Source organism: Rutilus rutilus, assembly GCF_951802725.1.
Source record: "Rutilus rutilus genome assembly, chromosome: 16".
Lineage (NCBI taxonomy): Eukaryota > Metazoa > Chordata > Actinopteri > Cypriniformes > Leuciscidae > Rutilus > Rutilus rutilus.
Genome location: NC_140224.1, coordinates 27,210,751 through 27,227,080, shown reverse-complemented (window position 1 = coordinate 27,227,080; position 16,330 = coordinate 27,210,751). Strand labels below are relative to the sequence as shown.

Below are 16,330 nucleotides of genomic sequence, written 5' to 3'. Positions count from 1 at the left end.
GAGCGTACGTACTAAGCTTTACGCCGAGAACGTTACGATTCACAATTTTTTTTTTACGGTCGCTTGGATACGCCGTTTACCTACTATGCTTACCTACTGTAACATACACAATCTTCGCAAAAAAATGACTGTTTAAATTTAATAATAATAATAATAAACTTCTAAAATGTCAATAAAGGTCAGAATGCAGTATTTTTGTCGGTATCGCAACCACAACGTCAAAAGTTGTTATACAGGGCATGGGTTTGAATCATAATCTCCAGCACTAGAGGGCGGCGTGTAAACATCAGGATACACTTGTATCAGACGACCCTGCATTCCAAAGGCCGGACATGGACAATGGACCATTCTTAATGCCGATATTTTGCAGTTTTCTTAGGTCTTTAGTGGGTTGGTGGCCCAGTCCTTCCTCCAGCATCATTAAAGGGATAGTTTTTTTTTTTTTTGGGTGAACTATCCCTTTAAAATAGTCATTTAAATAGGCCTGTGCTGTGATGTATTCCAGACTCCATAGGCGTTACTAAATGGCAATTATTTCTATTGTAAAGTGATCTAAATAGATTATTTTTTTATGAATGCTAGGTATCTAAAAGAATGTTTTGTCTTGGTCATAAGAAGAAGAAAAAAAACTGATTAATTTTGGACACTGTGGGGCATTCCTGTTGTGTATTCACCTGTATTAACAGCTCTGGAACTTTAGAATATTAATGTAGACTTTCATAACTATGCTCTGGTCAATGCAATTCACCTTTAATAAGTATTATACAATAGCAGAAAAATAGCTAGTGAGATATTGAGAAAGAAAAACATAAAAAAAGGATAAATATCAATATTAATAAATTGGTGATCTCAGACAATATTGTAATTAAATACACCTGACTTGATTTCATAATTGTGATTTTGAAACATATGATTGGGACATGAAAATATGCATAACAGGAATGATCCATATGGCCTGACGTCATCTATGCATCATGACTCAATTTAAAGGAGCACATCACTGACAAGGACACCTTAGACAACACAATCCAGATGTTCAGACAGGTTTTATTTATTTTCCACATTCCACAGTCTCTTAGTTAAAAGCTCTGATCCCGTGACTAAATCTGAAACAATTCCCAGAGTGAAACACCTGGCACAACTCAAATGTTTGTCAGTTTAGACAGAACCCTTTATCTTCTTCTATGAAAACCTGAGGGCCAGTTGCATAAACTTAGCCACTATGCCTGAAGAACTAGTTTGAAGCAGTTAACCGAGGGGTAATCTGTCCTACTTTTCCAATTCAATTTGTACGATCTACCTGTCACGTTTGGTTGGGTTTTGGTTTTATTTAGTAGTTTGCCTTGGCCATGTTTCATGTTCCTGCCATGTGCTTTCCCTGTTCATGTGTCTTGTTCTGATTGGTTCCTTGTCTATGTGTCATGTTCTCACTGGTTCATTGTTTGATTGTGCACAGGTGTTCCTTGTTAGTCATTAGTCAAGTCAAGTTATTGTTTTGTACACATTACGTTAAATAAAAAGCATGAAACTCAAACAAAACCCAAAAGCATGTTACACAGCCTTTTTATGTAACTTGTGACTTAAAAAAAGATGACCAGTCTTGAAGAAAAAAAGTAGATTACTAATTTTTAAGTCTAGTCTAAGCAGTTTATGCATCTGCACACTGATTTTAAAGGCAATAAATATCATGTTTTTTTTCTTCTTTTTTTTCCCATTAATGCAGTTTACAGTGTAGAAGTGAATTGATGGATGAATTTGTAAAGTGGGGAATAATGGGCCATGCATGATCAGCCTAAAAAAATACAAAAAGCACTGAACAGCTCCGTAATGTACAACTAAACAGTTTAAAACCTATACCACTCACAACAAACATAAATAATCTAATTCACAATCTAGTTAATTCATCACATTATGCAGTCTTTTATCTATATAAATCAAATGAGAATGACATCCGTGCTGAATGTGTTCTTTAAATAGACTTCATATGTGCTGCATTATTTCAGAAGAATGTGAAGAGTTGGTGAAGAGTGAAGAGAATACAAGAACAAAAGTGCTGGTGTCTAAGTGAGACCAAAAATAATATACTGCGGCCGGCATAGCAACAGGAGCAACAGGAACATCTGCATTTTTTCCTCATTCTGAAAGAAACGCTAATAGATTTTGTTTCATTTTTCTGTTATTATGAAACACTGCTGTTCTTCAGCATTTGTGATGAGCTCAAAATTCATTTATTATTTGAAAATCAATATAACTGACTGGGTGCATACTTATTGTCCAAGTTGTGTACCACAAATGCTCCTTTTAATGTGTAGCAAGAAACCTTTTTGAAGGGAAGAGAGTTTCTCCATGCGGGAAGCAGATGGTTGACATCATTACCAAACAGCCATTAGTGAGACCAGTCTGCTGGATCTGAGTCACCATTTGCAAAGTTTACAAAGTTTTCTGTTTACTTTTTGAAGATCGGTTAGTGCCATTAGTACCGTTGGGGGTTCATTTAATAATACTTGGCCAGTTCAAACCATGGCATGAACTGATATACACAGATCTGTGCAGAAATGGTTGGATACACTTTTGACCCAATGCTAAAACCACATATTTCTAACAATCATTGATGATTTCTTGAAAATTATCACTGTGGGAGAAACTCTGTATTATTCAGGCTATATGGGAACCCATAACAATAGGATGTGGGGTCAGAGAATGACTGAACAGAGTTTTTTTGTTTCTTTTTTTCACGGATAGTTTTTGTTGTCCGCCTCAGTAACACTGAATAGTCTTTGTATACTATATTCAATGCATTATAGTATAGGATGCAAGGTGATTAGGCGCTCCTTTTCAAATGTTCCCTATGAACACATCTGCTATTCTTTCTCTAATCAGATAATTCGGTCCAATGACATTGTTCCAAAAAAATCACATGGAAACAAGATGAGGCACTTGATTACGTTGTTACCATCCAAATACAGGGGATATAAACATACACCAGGAAACAGCTTTCTGAAAGTTTAATTGAAAGAATATGCCGTTTAAGTCTGTTTCGGGGCCCCTGGAAGTCATTCAGACGATGCATTTTCTTTTGAGGAAAGTCATATGGAGACTGAACTTCCAAAAGTAATGTATTATGCATTTGGCATCACAGAGGTCCTTTCTGTGTTCTAAGTTTAAAAGGGCAACTAATTTCCACTTAGGGTGACCACGTTGCAATGCATTTCCACTGTTGTGGAAATGCCTCAAAGACTTTTATTGTTCTAAATATATTCTAAATATTTCATGCTCACTTTTAACAAAAACCTAAAACTGCATATTATGACTTTGATCTTGTGTTTAATCTCTTTACTCATCTGTGCGTATCTATAGCACGAATGATATTTCTCGTATCATTTATACGCCAAAAAGAGTTTTTGCGTACATATGATACGCAGATTTCGCGTGCATATGATACGCACGTTATGGCGTGTAATACGCACGCACTCCTCACCCCTAATCCTACCCAAGGGGTTTACAGTGCGTATCATTTGAACGCCAAAACTCTTTTTGGCGTATAAATGATACAAGAAATATCATTCGTGCTATAGATACGCACTTTCATGAGATCGTGTTGGAGCCTCTGCCCATTTAAAAGAACAGTTTACCCAAAATGAACATTCTGTCATCTTTTACTCAAAACTCATATGACTTTCTTTAATCCCAAAAGAAGATGTAAGAAAGCAGAATGACAACGATAGTCACAATTTGCTTACATTGTATGGAAAAAGGCAGTGAAAGTGAATGGGGAATAAGACACACCATAAAACAACACGGAAATGAAGACATGTTTTGGGTGAACTATCGCTTTAATTAGGAGCAGCTGATCTCAGGGAAGCTGCACATGTTCTTTCAAGATTTTAGAGAGAACGGACTAGCATCTGTGTTTCTGAGCATTCAAAACAAAAACTGTTTTCTGCAGTAAATTGCAACATGATTGTTCTCTTGCAAACCTTCTTAGAATTCATGCAAAACAGTTCCGCTGGTTGAGGAAGTGAAAATGCTGTACAAACGTCTCTCTTTGTAAACATATATTTTTCCAACATCCCTTTTTCGTCAAATTTTAATTAGTCCAAATATCAGAAGAGTTTTTCAGACAGCCTGAACCTGGTAAGAATACAATAATACACATAAGATTATCATTTATATTATTACCATTTTAATATTTATATTGATTTGTTTGATCTTATTTGTTAGATTTATACTATTATTTTATTATTAAACACAATACAATACATTTTTAAAATACATAATGTTCCCTATAGTTTTCAGATGCAGATGTAAAATAAAACCAATTTAAAATCCACATGACTTTCTTTCTTCTGTAGAATAGGCCTACAAAAGGATTTATTTAGCAGAATGTAAGCAACTATTTTTCATTCAATGAAAGTTGCATTTAAGTGAACTACCCCTGCATTTATATACTGTAATACACAAGATAAGCCTAAATAAGCCTCATATTTTTCACATCCTACCTTAAAGATATCATTATTAATATCCTATCAACCAATACTTCTTTCTGTCCCCAGGGGATCACCTGTGTGAAAGAACCAGACACAAACAGCAGAGAACAAAACATGGCTTTTGTTGTGTGTTGATGGTTTTTTTTATGACTACTAAGGGCTGTGACAGAGCTAGTTGTAACCCAGAGAGAAACAAAAATGTCTTTGTTTCTGGTCAGAGCTCTGTCAAAAGTGGTACGAACACGGTTGAGGGAAGAGTGTGAATAATAATACTGTAAGGTAAGCTCTCTCTGTTTATCTCTCTCTCATGTACACACACACACACACACACACACACACACACACGCTCTTTGTCAGCGTCTTTGTTTCTTTCTCTCTCACACACCCACAGTTGAGAAGAGAGAGGTAACAGGCAGATCGTTAACATGGTTGGTGGCGGAGGGAGGGAGAAAGCTTGGCGACTGGCCCGCCCACTCATGCCCCCAGCCTTATAAAGAAACCTCAAGAATGGGAAAGACCCTCTAAGAGAGCCGAGCCAAACACCCGAAACAGCACTCTGAGCTGGGACGAGTCTGAAAGAGGGCGAGAGAGAAAGAGAGAGAGAGGATTATAGGTCGCTGCATTCATGGATGAACAAGGAGGTGAGTCTATGACAACCACTCATATGAACTCACACTTCACCATATGGGTTCATGCAGGGCAGGATGTAATTTAGTGGACAAAGGAAGGAATGAGCAAGAAAAAGAAGTACACAACTTCAGGAAAATGTTTGGATCACATTATTTGGAACTGGAAATATACTCAAAATGATCTGATTTAGTGTTTTTTGCTCTAAATCTAGCTTTCTAAAGAAAAGATAGTAATACTCACAAGTACTTAGTTATGAATGAGTGGTCATTTATTCATCTTTGTGTGTTACTTTGGGCAGATAGTTCAGGAACTTTTTTATTAAAAATCTGTTGTTCGCTGAACCAACTAATTAACTAGTGATTCAAATGACGTAATTAGCATTTTGCAGCTTAAATGAGTGACATGATCTCAATGGAAACTCCAAAAAGGCATCATACACCCCGAAACGTTCTCCTAAAAGGCTTTAAAATGTTCTTTGAAGCATGCTGTTTTTTAACTGTTTGACTGCCTGTAAAACAGTTCAAAAGTTAATACATCAGTTTACTATCTAAGAAGCACTATTGTAGATCAGGACAATCCACCATTGTTCTGAGATCTTGCACTACATTTGGCTTAGACATGCAAATAAATAAGCAATGTAAATAAAGGAAGATAAAAAAAAAATACAGCAATCGCCTACAGGCTGCTTGGTCGTCTGAAGCATCAGGTTTCAGCATCTGGTGTCCATCTAAGAGCTTTAGCAGAGAGTTTGTGCAGGACCGATAGTGCCGAGGCAGCATCAGTAAGAGAGAGAGAAAGATTACATAACACCAGAGGATTTCTTCCTGAGAGTGGACAGGCCATCTGGTAACCGACAAAACATCCCACGTGTTACCACCATGACAAAAAAGTAATTTAGTTAGTTAGAGCTGCAATATGTCTCATGGAGTTTTGCATTCTTGCACGAGGCAAGGAATTACAGGAATGCTTTCGATAGGAGAAGTTCTGTTTCTTTCTCATGCTAAAATGAGAAAACGTACTCACTGTGCCATCTTCCACTAAGTGCCTTGAGCAAACTAAACTTCCTGTAGCTGACACAACAAGGTCAGTGTAGATGTTCGTCATTATTCCAGTCATGTGCAATTGAGGAAGTCCCACCCCTCCCGCACACGGGGCCTCTTTTAGAAGCAACTGAAGTAATTCCCTTTTATTTAAAGGGCTATACTTCAAAAATCCAACGCATCTTTGGACAAGACAGGCTTTTCAAAAGTAGAAATAACAAATAAAGGGACACTTATTCTTTTTAAGTACTTGAACTATAGGACATATAGGAAAATGTTGCGTGCAAAATGGATTCCTCACGACCTCAGAGTGTGGTATATTGCGTGTCATTGTAAATGGCATGTGAAGGTTCAGGGCTCTATACTCACACGTTATTGAGATCTCTCATGACATATTTCAGATGAATGTCTGATGCGTGGCAGTGGTTACACTGTCCTCAGATGCGGTTTTCTCATGACACTATCCGTGAGAACATTTGTCATAGATGAAGATCAATCTATGAAGAGAAACATTTAGAAACTTTAAAATAAGTTAATTAAAACTATCAAATGACATCTGCACAGTAATGAATAAAAGCTCCATCTTTGCCGTTAAGAAGTTGTTCTGATACTGTCCATCTGACAATTGTACCTTTTCAAACATGAAAGTAGATGTGAATTATTGACAAAATGTAAGCTTACTAATCAGTACTATGTAATCTTTACTGGAAATTCAAGTGATCACCAACCACAGACCACTCACTAAAAGCTGATAACATCAATTAGGTTTCGGTTAAAATTTACAAGTTAGGGCACATAATACAACTTGTGCTTGTATTTTAGTTGGCTGCAAAATAAAACATTATTAAATTTATTATTAAATTATTAAAACATAAGTCTAATTTTTGAAATACGGAAAGTCTCTGATAATTCAATCTGATGTGTATTTTTAAAATGATAATGTAAATCAATTAATTGATCAAGTAAACGTGGAATTACAATACATCTGTAACACAAATGAATGACTCTGCAAAGAGCAATCGCAACTGACTTTTACTAAACTTTCCTTCCTAATTAAATATTTTGCTGAAGGCCAATTTAACTGCCAGGAAAAGCACATATTATGTGTCCTCCAGCGACTCTCTAGAATGCTGCGCTTTCTTATTTTACTTTAAATGAATCAATCAAAATCACTGACATGCTCAAACAGATTGCAAGAATTACTTCACACAACTGCATTGAAGACATGCATTTGAGTGGGTGGTGAAGAAATGGAAATGACTGAGCAATGAAAACTATGATTAAAAAAAGTATCTTGGACTACATTCTAATACAGGAAAATTACATGCAATATATTTCTGCTCGGGCTTGACTGGTCAGGTTTGAATGGAGAAAGTTGCCACAGTGAAGGAAATATGTTTCTTGTTGTCAGAGATTAATGATAATTGTGAGGACATATTATTCTCTTTCACAATTAGGCTTCCTTTGGTGAGATGTTTGTGTGTCACTCAAAATGTAACTAATTTGTTTGTAAGCAGAGATAAAGCCTCTGTGTTCCACACTCTAAGAAAAAAAAAAGAAAAAAAAAACTGGCCCAGTGTAAAGGATTTTTTTCACAGATGTTTTTACTGTATTTTGAATTACACACTGCATTGTGTTATGTTTTAGGATTAAAGGAATTGTCTGTAAACTTACCGGATAATGTCCTGGTAGAAAATATGCCTACCAGAACTTTGTTTTGCTTTTGTTTTCTACTGTTTTTCCTTTCTTTCTACTTCTTACAGTGCAAGTCAAAGGGGATCATGAAATCTGAAACCTGTTACAATGAAATCGATATGGACAATTCTTTTTGTGTTTTTTTTTTATACATTAAAGTGTATGTGCCCTTGTAATCTTTAATAAGTTTGGGTTAGTTAACCCAAAAATGAAAATGATGTCATTAATGACTCACCCTCATGTCGTTCCAAGCCCGTAGGACCTCCGTTCATCTTCGGAACACAATTTAAGATATTTTAGATTTAGTCCGAGAGCTTTCTGTCCCTCCATTGAAAATGTATGTACGGTATACTGTCCATGTCCAAAAAGGTAATAAAGACATCATCAAAGTAGTGACTACAGTGTGACTACAGTGGCTCAATCTTAAGTTTATCAAGCGACGAGAATACTTTTTGTGCGCAAAAAGTAAACAAAAATAACGAATTTATTCGTTATTTTTTATTCGACTTTATACTCACCTTGAGTGAGGTCACGTAGTGTAATAGCGTAGAGCGTCTGTATTGTACGTCACACGCATCACACACATGACCAGCGTCGGCCAATAGTGAGCCTACGTGTGACGTACAACACAGAAGCGCTGCGCTATTACACTACGTGAGCTCACTCGAGGCCCAGAGAGAAGGAAATGAATAGTGGAATAAAGTCGTTATTTTTGTTTACTTTTTGCGCACAAAAAGTATTCTCGTCGCTTGATAAACTTAAGATTGAGCCACTGTCGTCACATGGACTAGTTTGATGACGTCTTTATTACCTTTTTGGACATGGACAGTATACCGTACATACATTTTCAATGGAGGGACAGAAAGCTTTCGGACTAAATCTAAAATATCTTAAACTGTGTTCCGAAGATGAACGGAGGTCGTACGGGCTTGGAACGACATGAGGGTGAGTCATTAATGACATCATTTTCATTTTTGGGTGAACTAACCCTTTAAGCAAACTGTCCAGAAATACTCTGAGACTCAATGAGACGTTCACTGGTGTGTGGGCGGGACAACCTGTCAATCACATAAGATCACAGCAATAGCAAACTACTACGATTCAATTATCCAATCCATTCCCGATGGACACAAGCAAGTCCCGCCCTACATTCTTTCTTGTTCGAAAAGCCGCTTCACTCGGGTATACGTCACAATAGGGAAGAAAAGACTATCGTGACTTCCGTTTCATGCTGACTTCATGGATTTTTTTTTTTGGATTTAAAATATATTTATTTAAACCCACATATTACACAATGTACTTCAAAGGTTAACAAAAAACGATTTCCAATCTTAAAATACATTAATGCATAAATCTAATATTATTTAAAAAACAATAATATTTATATAAATATATTTAGATAGACAATTATGTTAAAAAAAGGCCAAAAATATTATATATTTTTGTAACTTTTATATTAGCAATACATTTCTGGACAGTATTGTTCATTAAGAAATACTAGTTTTAAAACTATATGAGATGTTCTGTTGTCATTAGTCATTTCACAACTGGAACACAGACACGCTCACTTCCTCTAACCCCAAAACAGCTCACAGCAGTTGAAATAAACATCCTTTTCTGTCTGAACAAACCCGTGGAGGAAGACTGTCCTGTATATTTCTGAGGTGCTGAAATGTATACATCATACTTTACAAGGTCACTTAATTTAATACACAGAGGAAATAAGACAGTAGACATAAAAACAACAAAAATGGATGTCATAGTTAGGCCTTTCCTGTTATGACAAAAACATCCTTATCTTGGTCTATTATTGAGATCAAAGCTCAGATCTTAACTTTCCACAAACTGTAACGCCAAAGAAGAACACTAAGAGTTTGCATTGGCATGTCTCTCTTCTGAAGAGGGTTAGTGGAAGTCATCTGCTGGGAATCGTTCCTTCTCAGACATGTGTTTGTGCTGACAAGCCCATGTTAACCAAAAGATCACACTGGCACGCGCTTCAAACATGGGTGTGACAAAAGCAATTCTCTCTTATGGAAATTGTGAGTGCAAGTTTTCTAAACCGCTAAACCAGACACTTTCAGTTGACTCATTTCTCAGTCCGTAGATGAATGAACCGCATAATGTGTCATCTAAAGAGGCTTCTTGGCTCTCACATAAAAACAGTCTGATTGCTTTCAAATGGACTTTATTAGATAGCATAGTAAAGTGGCAAGAAAGGCACAATTTATTTTATTTCCTCTCTAAGAAAAGCAAAATGTACACTCAATGGAAATTATTTGTTAATGTGAGTCTTGAATGACTGCTAGCTAAAAGGCTACAGTGAGGTCAAAAATACTTGTTATGACGAGATATTACAGGGTCTCATTAGTGTAAGCTCTAGATCAGGCCATGTTATTTATTCACACCACTTACTTTTGGGCGGAAGTCGCTGTATGTGGGATTCGCCTGTCAGCATGAGAGTTCGTTTCTAGTTAGTGTTTATCGTCCAGTCTGCTTCATAAATCCTACATCTTAGCATATACTTCCCTGTTGGCAGATGCAAAAATTACACAATTCTGAAAGGCAAAAAACATCTTCCTTTATTGACGACAATTCAAAAGTAGACGTATTTTAATAAAAAATAAAACGTATTTTCTAAAAACAATTATTTCATTTTCAATATTTCAAATTTTACATTTCATGTTGAATTCATTTCAAATAATATTTTAAAATATGGCGTTTAGGTATATTTCCACAGGCTGTAAAAAGGATAACTATAATGTATGGCGGAATAGCACTTGGGAGCACTTCGACTCGGCGCAGTAAAAAGTCACGCCTGAAAAATCCTCTCTCCCTCTCACTTCTGTCATTAGAACCAACGTGACTTTTTACTGCGCCGAGTCGAAGTGCTCCCAAGTGCTATTCCGCCATACATTATAGTTATCCTTTTTACCCGCTTAGAAAAGCGGCACGTTTTATTTTGTGTCACCATACTTGGTCGTGTAACTATTCGTGTAACTGTATTTAAATAGGGAAAACATGGAGGTGTTTGGTCGCTTCTAACTTCATCTCTGTTTGGTACCTAATGAATGAACTGGGCTAAGCTAAGCGCTATCAAAGTGTCGCCGCGCGCCAGAGCGATTGAGTGCACGCACTGAGACGAGAGAGGTATGTATCAACTCGTCTTAGTTAAGGGAATAACATAGTTTAATATGAAAAAACGATGGAGTGTTCCTTTAAGTGTTACCATGAAATGATACTCTAAATATTAAACTAAAACTGCAAGTAGGTGGCGGCAATCAATGAGTCAACTATAATTGAATCTTTGATGACTGAATAAGTGCAGTTTACCTTTATTCCACAAGGTGGCAATGTCTGATACACAATGATGAAGTGACGTTTCACTCATTGTCACCGCAGGCAGAAAACAAAAGAATAGGAAGTATCATCAGCAAAACTTGAAATGGCTCAGTGATTTACTGCAGACCGAGTACTGAACGCAATCAAATATTAGTGTCACTGTCACTTGATGGTGGATCTGGTGAAGAAGCTGTCAGCGATCAAAATATTGATTTTGAAGATGTTGAAAATGATAGTTTTAAGAATTTGTTTGAGATCGTGAATATGAGCTGAATGTACTGGGAAATGAGCTCTGACGAGGACATTCAGTAATGAAACACCTTTGTGTGTTGCTCAGATTAATTGTTTCCATAACTAATCGCACCAGTTTAACACGTTAAAGTGACAGCCCTAGTATAGAATATGTTGTAGTGACTTACAGTGACTTGTAGTGACAGATAATCCAGGTACTGTTTTTTGTAATCTAAATCACATTTGAATGAGGATTAGAATTTCGTTCTTTCATTGTTTGAAAGCAAAGATACTGTGCATTTGATACATACCAACACAAAACAACCCAAAGACATCACAACTTGACACCTTTGATATCACGCTTTCTCACGAATGTTTTGCAAGAACCACTGTCACAGTTTTCTATGTAGGGTGTGAAGTAACACATATCATTATTTACCATGTCTCAAGAGTGTCACATTGACTTGGATTACCTCATACAAGCTTACTCAGGTACCTATGGCATGTTAGTGCAGGTGAACCTTACAGAGAAGATATTAAACCTGATGTAACACGTTTAGTCACAGATTTAAACTACAGTGACTCTTCAGTCTGATGAGACATAATGAAAACTGTTTGTGCTACTATGCTTTCAAAGGATTTAGTATGTGACGACATTGTCTCAATTATGGCTGATCTATGGAGGACTTTAGAGAAACACCGGAGATAGAAAGAAAGTCTGTTTACTTGAGAGCATGAGTGTGCTCTGATGTATCTCTTGTGTTCCAGTCAGTAAAAGATTCACAGCTGAGACATAGCTATACAAACATCTATTGAAATGACCCTCATTTCACAAAGAAACCTTTTTTTGTGTGTGTTTCCCTTTTCTGAAGAGGAAATGCAACTCATAGTTTTGTAATAACGGTCTGTTAAGTACGGCAAGCGACACGCCACTGGTGCCAAAGGTTGTTTTTGGCCGCTGTCTCTATATCAGTAACAACTTGCATTTGGCATAAACTTTTTGCAGTACAGCTCTGAGGTGATGCGTTTTTTCTGTCTGGAAGAATGCAATAAACACAGTGTAGTGATTGAGCTGTTTGGTTCTAATGTTATTTTGTAAGCATAACAGCGGTTCTTCTGTTTTTATTCGCAATCTACTAACGTTCTGTCCTGTCAAAACACATTCCCAAGAGGCCTGAAAGGAAAATAGAGGATGACTTGATCAGAAGTGAAAAGCATTTTCCAAATGCAAAGGGTTGCGCTATAAGATTTTTAAATGTATTGCCAAAGTTTAAAATTTGATAGGACTGCATAAAATAATACGAATACTGCAAAATCATGCATGAAAAACACTGAGTCTAATGTTAATCTTAGTTTTCAGAGCAATAAAACAGGGCTGTTCAGTCCTAATGGGAATATGTACTGTTGGTCATCCATGGTTAATTTACCATGGATTTCCTCTGACTTTAACTACCACAAGGATGTAAATTTAAGTTCTCGGTAAATCAGACAGTTCTTATAGCAATTTGATAGCTGCTTACAACCAATGCTCTTCTGTGTTTAAGAACTCCAAACTGTTCAGCTGTTTTTGGTTTTGTGCAATATGACTTATAACATATGGGGCCCTATCTTGCACCCAGTGCAATTGACTTTGTACACTGACGCATGTAGGCTATCATTCCTATTTTGCACCCGCGCACAGCGGACTTTTCCCTCCACAGACGCACGTCGGTAAACTAGCAAATGCATTTGTGCTCCCGGGGGCGGTTCAGCGCAAAGAGGAGGCGTGTTCCGGCGCAAACGTTCCCTCATGCTATTTTGCAGGTTTAGAAAACAATTCCGCTGACCAGGAAAAACCTAGTCTAAAGTCAGTGGCGGGTTGCGCAATGCGCATGTATATTTATATGCTATTTTAAGGGCGCATGCTTGGCCATAATCAATGTAGTGTGTGCACAACGCGCATACACTTTGCTTATCTCATCTACACACAGACGCAGCAGTTCTCATTTTTAGAAAACCATACATTATTACAAGGAAAAATATGAACACACGAGGGAAATCATTGTTGTGTCCATGAAGATGTGAAAAAATAGGCATAAATCTAGCTTACACATTTACCCAAATTATTATACGCCTGTTTAACCGAAGCTAATTTGGGTGGGTTTCTCCCATCCCCAGTGTCACTTCTCTGTGTTTTACGGCCCTGACGAGAACGTTGGTCTCCTCGGCTGTGAACCGCTCCTGGTGTGCGCCTGGCAAATCCGCCGTCATAATAGCAATCCGCCATGGAACAAGCGCGCATGCTCTTAAAGGGAATGTGAGATGTCGCTCTGATTGGTTTATTTCACGTTACGCCCAAACCACACGTATGAATAATGAAGCTACTTCAGACCAACTCATTTTAGATTTGCGTCGGGCGCAAGAGTCATTTATCCCGCCGGTATAATAGCAACAGCGCCCAAGACCCACCCACAAAGTTACTTGCGTTTCGCGCTTGATACTTGCGTTTCAGATCGTTAAAATAAGGCCCATGTTTAGTTCTGTGCAAAATCTTAGCAGTGTCTCTTGGTGTCTTAGCAGTGTTTCTTTGCTCCCTTTACATTGTAGATAGCAACAGTTAAATAAGACCAGGCTAGGATTCAAAAGTAATTAATATTTGAAATTGATGCATTTAAATTGTTTGTTAGTGAAAGTAAGACATTTACCCCCGATTTCACAGACAAGACTTAAAGTCCAACTGAAATCAAAATTGACCCCATTTACTTTGTTAGCGCATATTACTAGTCTTGTGGTGAAAAATTAATCTGTGGTGATAAATTGTTTGCCGTCGTAATCTTTAATCAAAGTCTGAACAGTTATTTCCGGTCTGGAATGGCGTTCCCTCTCTGATGATGTAGGTTTGACGGCTTGGGTTGGGAAACGCTTAACCACTCCCCTCAAACCGTTAGTCTGTTATGAGCAGAGATGGAGAGGGTCTCAAGATGCACACCAGGCCTTATAATGTTACACTTTTTTTTAGATAAATGCTGTTCTTTTGAAATTATTCATCAAAGAATCTTGCAAAAAAAAAAATTTCATCAAAGAATTATTAAGCATAACTGCTGTTTTCATCATTGATAATAATATGTTTCTTGAGCACCAAATCAGCATATTCCAATGATTTCTGAAGGATCATGTGACACTGAAGATTGAAGTAATGGCAGCTTTGCAATCACTGGAAGAAATTATATTTTAAAATATATTACTGTTTAAACTATATTACGGTTTTGCTGTATTATGTTTAAATAAATGCAGCCTTGGTGGCCATAAGAGACTACGTTAAAAAATTCTCACCAACCCTCTAATCTAACAATGAGTGTTTTCATTGTGTCCAGGCAACACTGCAGATTATCCAAACACAAACAGGCGTTCAGTTCAGGGCAGGAAACCAACAATAAGGAACTTGAAATAAAGACGGAGACTGAACACTTTCCATTTGAGACTTCTCAGGACAATAAAAGACCCTGATGCACTGAGTAAAATATTTGGGATATGTTGTAAAGAGAACAACAGAGTTTGTTCTGGATAACAGCATAACTTCATTTAATCACTCTCGTGTTGTTCCAAACCCGTATGACCTTATGTCTCTTATGGAAAGTGAACTGTATTCTTAAATCTGACCACTTCTCTTCATGCACTGCATTTACAGCATGCAGCAGATGCTATTTTCCCGAACAAAAAGCACTGCTGTTCTTGCTAGGGAATAAACAAAATCGACTTTCCCTCATTGCATTCACTTCTCTGAGACACAAAGGGTGAATTTATGAGGAATATCCTGGGAATTTCTTTTCCATAAAGGAATGAAGCTATAAAGATGACATAAAACTGTCATAAAAAGAATCATTAGCTGTATTCCAGATCTTCAGAGAAACAGACTGGAATTTAAGTTGAATTTTAATTATTGGTTGAGCTATTGCTTTAAGGGAACAACAGCTGAGCTATTTGGTCTGGAAAATAACATATGCTGCTACATGCAGTGAATGAAGGAAAGTGGGTATTTAAAAGTGAGTTATTTCTGTATCTCTATATGCTTGCATGAACTGGATACATCTTTCATCCATTGTGTCCTCTTATGAAGACAGTTTCACTAATTATCTTTTAATAAAACGTTTTAAGAAAAATTTAATTCTGAGAAATAAAAAAAATTAAATAGTTTGTGCATGCAATGGGTTTACAGTCTTCAGAACTTTAATGTTTCCCAAACACTTGGATGCCACTGACTTGCATGCCAAAGACAGAAGCTTCAGTTCCAGAGACAGATCAGTATGCAGCTCACACACAGGTTCTCTAAAGTGATTCACTTCCAAAACGAGTGCACGACTCACTGCACTAGGGGATTCCGCTCACTGCCGCCCGTGACGCCACTGCAAGCCTGCATGGCTCCACATGCACAATGGGTGTTTCCCCAAAATCACACGCATACTCTTACCAAGCAAAGCTGCAGTTACGCTCACAGGTGTGATAAGTCGTTACTAAATATTGAAATCCTGGTACTGATTCTTGATACTGAAAAGTGGGCAGGAATCGGTTAACACTCAGTTCACTGGGACTTACCACACAAACCTCGACAGTCGTTGACACACCGTTCTCCGCGGTTAAACGTCCTGCGCGTGTCCTGATGGGTGCTGGTAGGTGAAAAGCGCAGCAAGGCGCGCGGATTGAAATGCTTAAATCCTGGCATTTATTTGTAACTACTTTCCGCTTAATTGCATGAAATCATGCGAACCTGTCCTTTTAAGCAAACCTTATCAGATGTTGCTTTATTGGCCTTGCAATAGATCTAGGCCTAAACTAATTATAGCGTGCAGGGGAGATCTGTTTTATTTTTTTTTATTTTTTTTATGTGTGCCTCAAACGGAATATTTCCATATGTGTCTGCTTCAAATA

At 37.3% G+C, this 16,330-nt stretch overlaps 1 protein-coding gene across 2 annotated transcripts in view; it reads left to right on the top strand.

Moving 5' to 3' along the window:
- The first annotated feature begins 4,110 nt into the window (after positions 1–4,110).
- entpd1 (ectonucleoside triphosphate diphosphohydrolase 1) overlaps positions 4,111–16,330 on the top strand; it is a 21,271-nt gene continuing 9,051 nt past the window's right edge. The window contains exons 1-3 of one of the 2 annotated variants that reach the window (XM_084435204.1): positions 4,111–4,134; positions 4,554–4,766; positions 4,879–5,128. In XM_084435204.1, coding sequence (XP_084291330.1) covers positions 5,113–5,128 — 16 coding nt within the window. In that variant the 5' untranslated portion in view covers positions 4,111–4,134; positions 4,554–4,766; positions 4,879–5,112. Of the gene's footprint in view, positions 4,135–4,552; positions 4,767–4,878; positions 5,129–16,330 lie in introns of those variants that run through there. The other variant, XM_084435203.1, reaches the window with a different exon arrangement.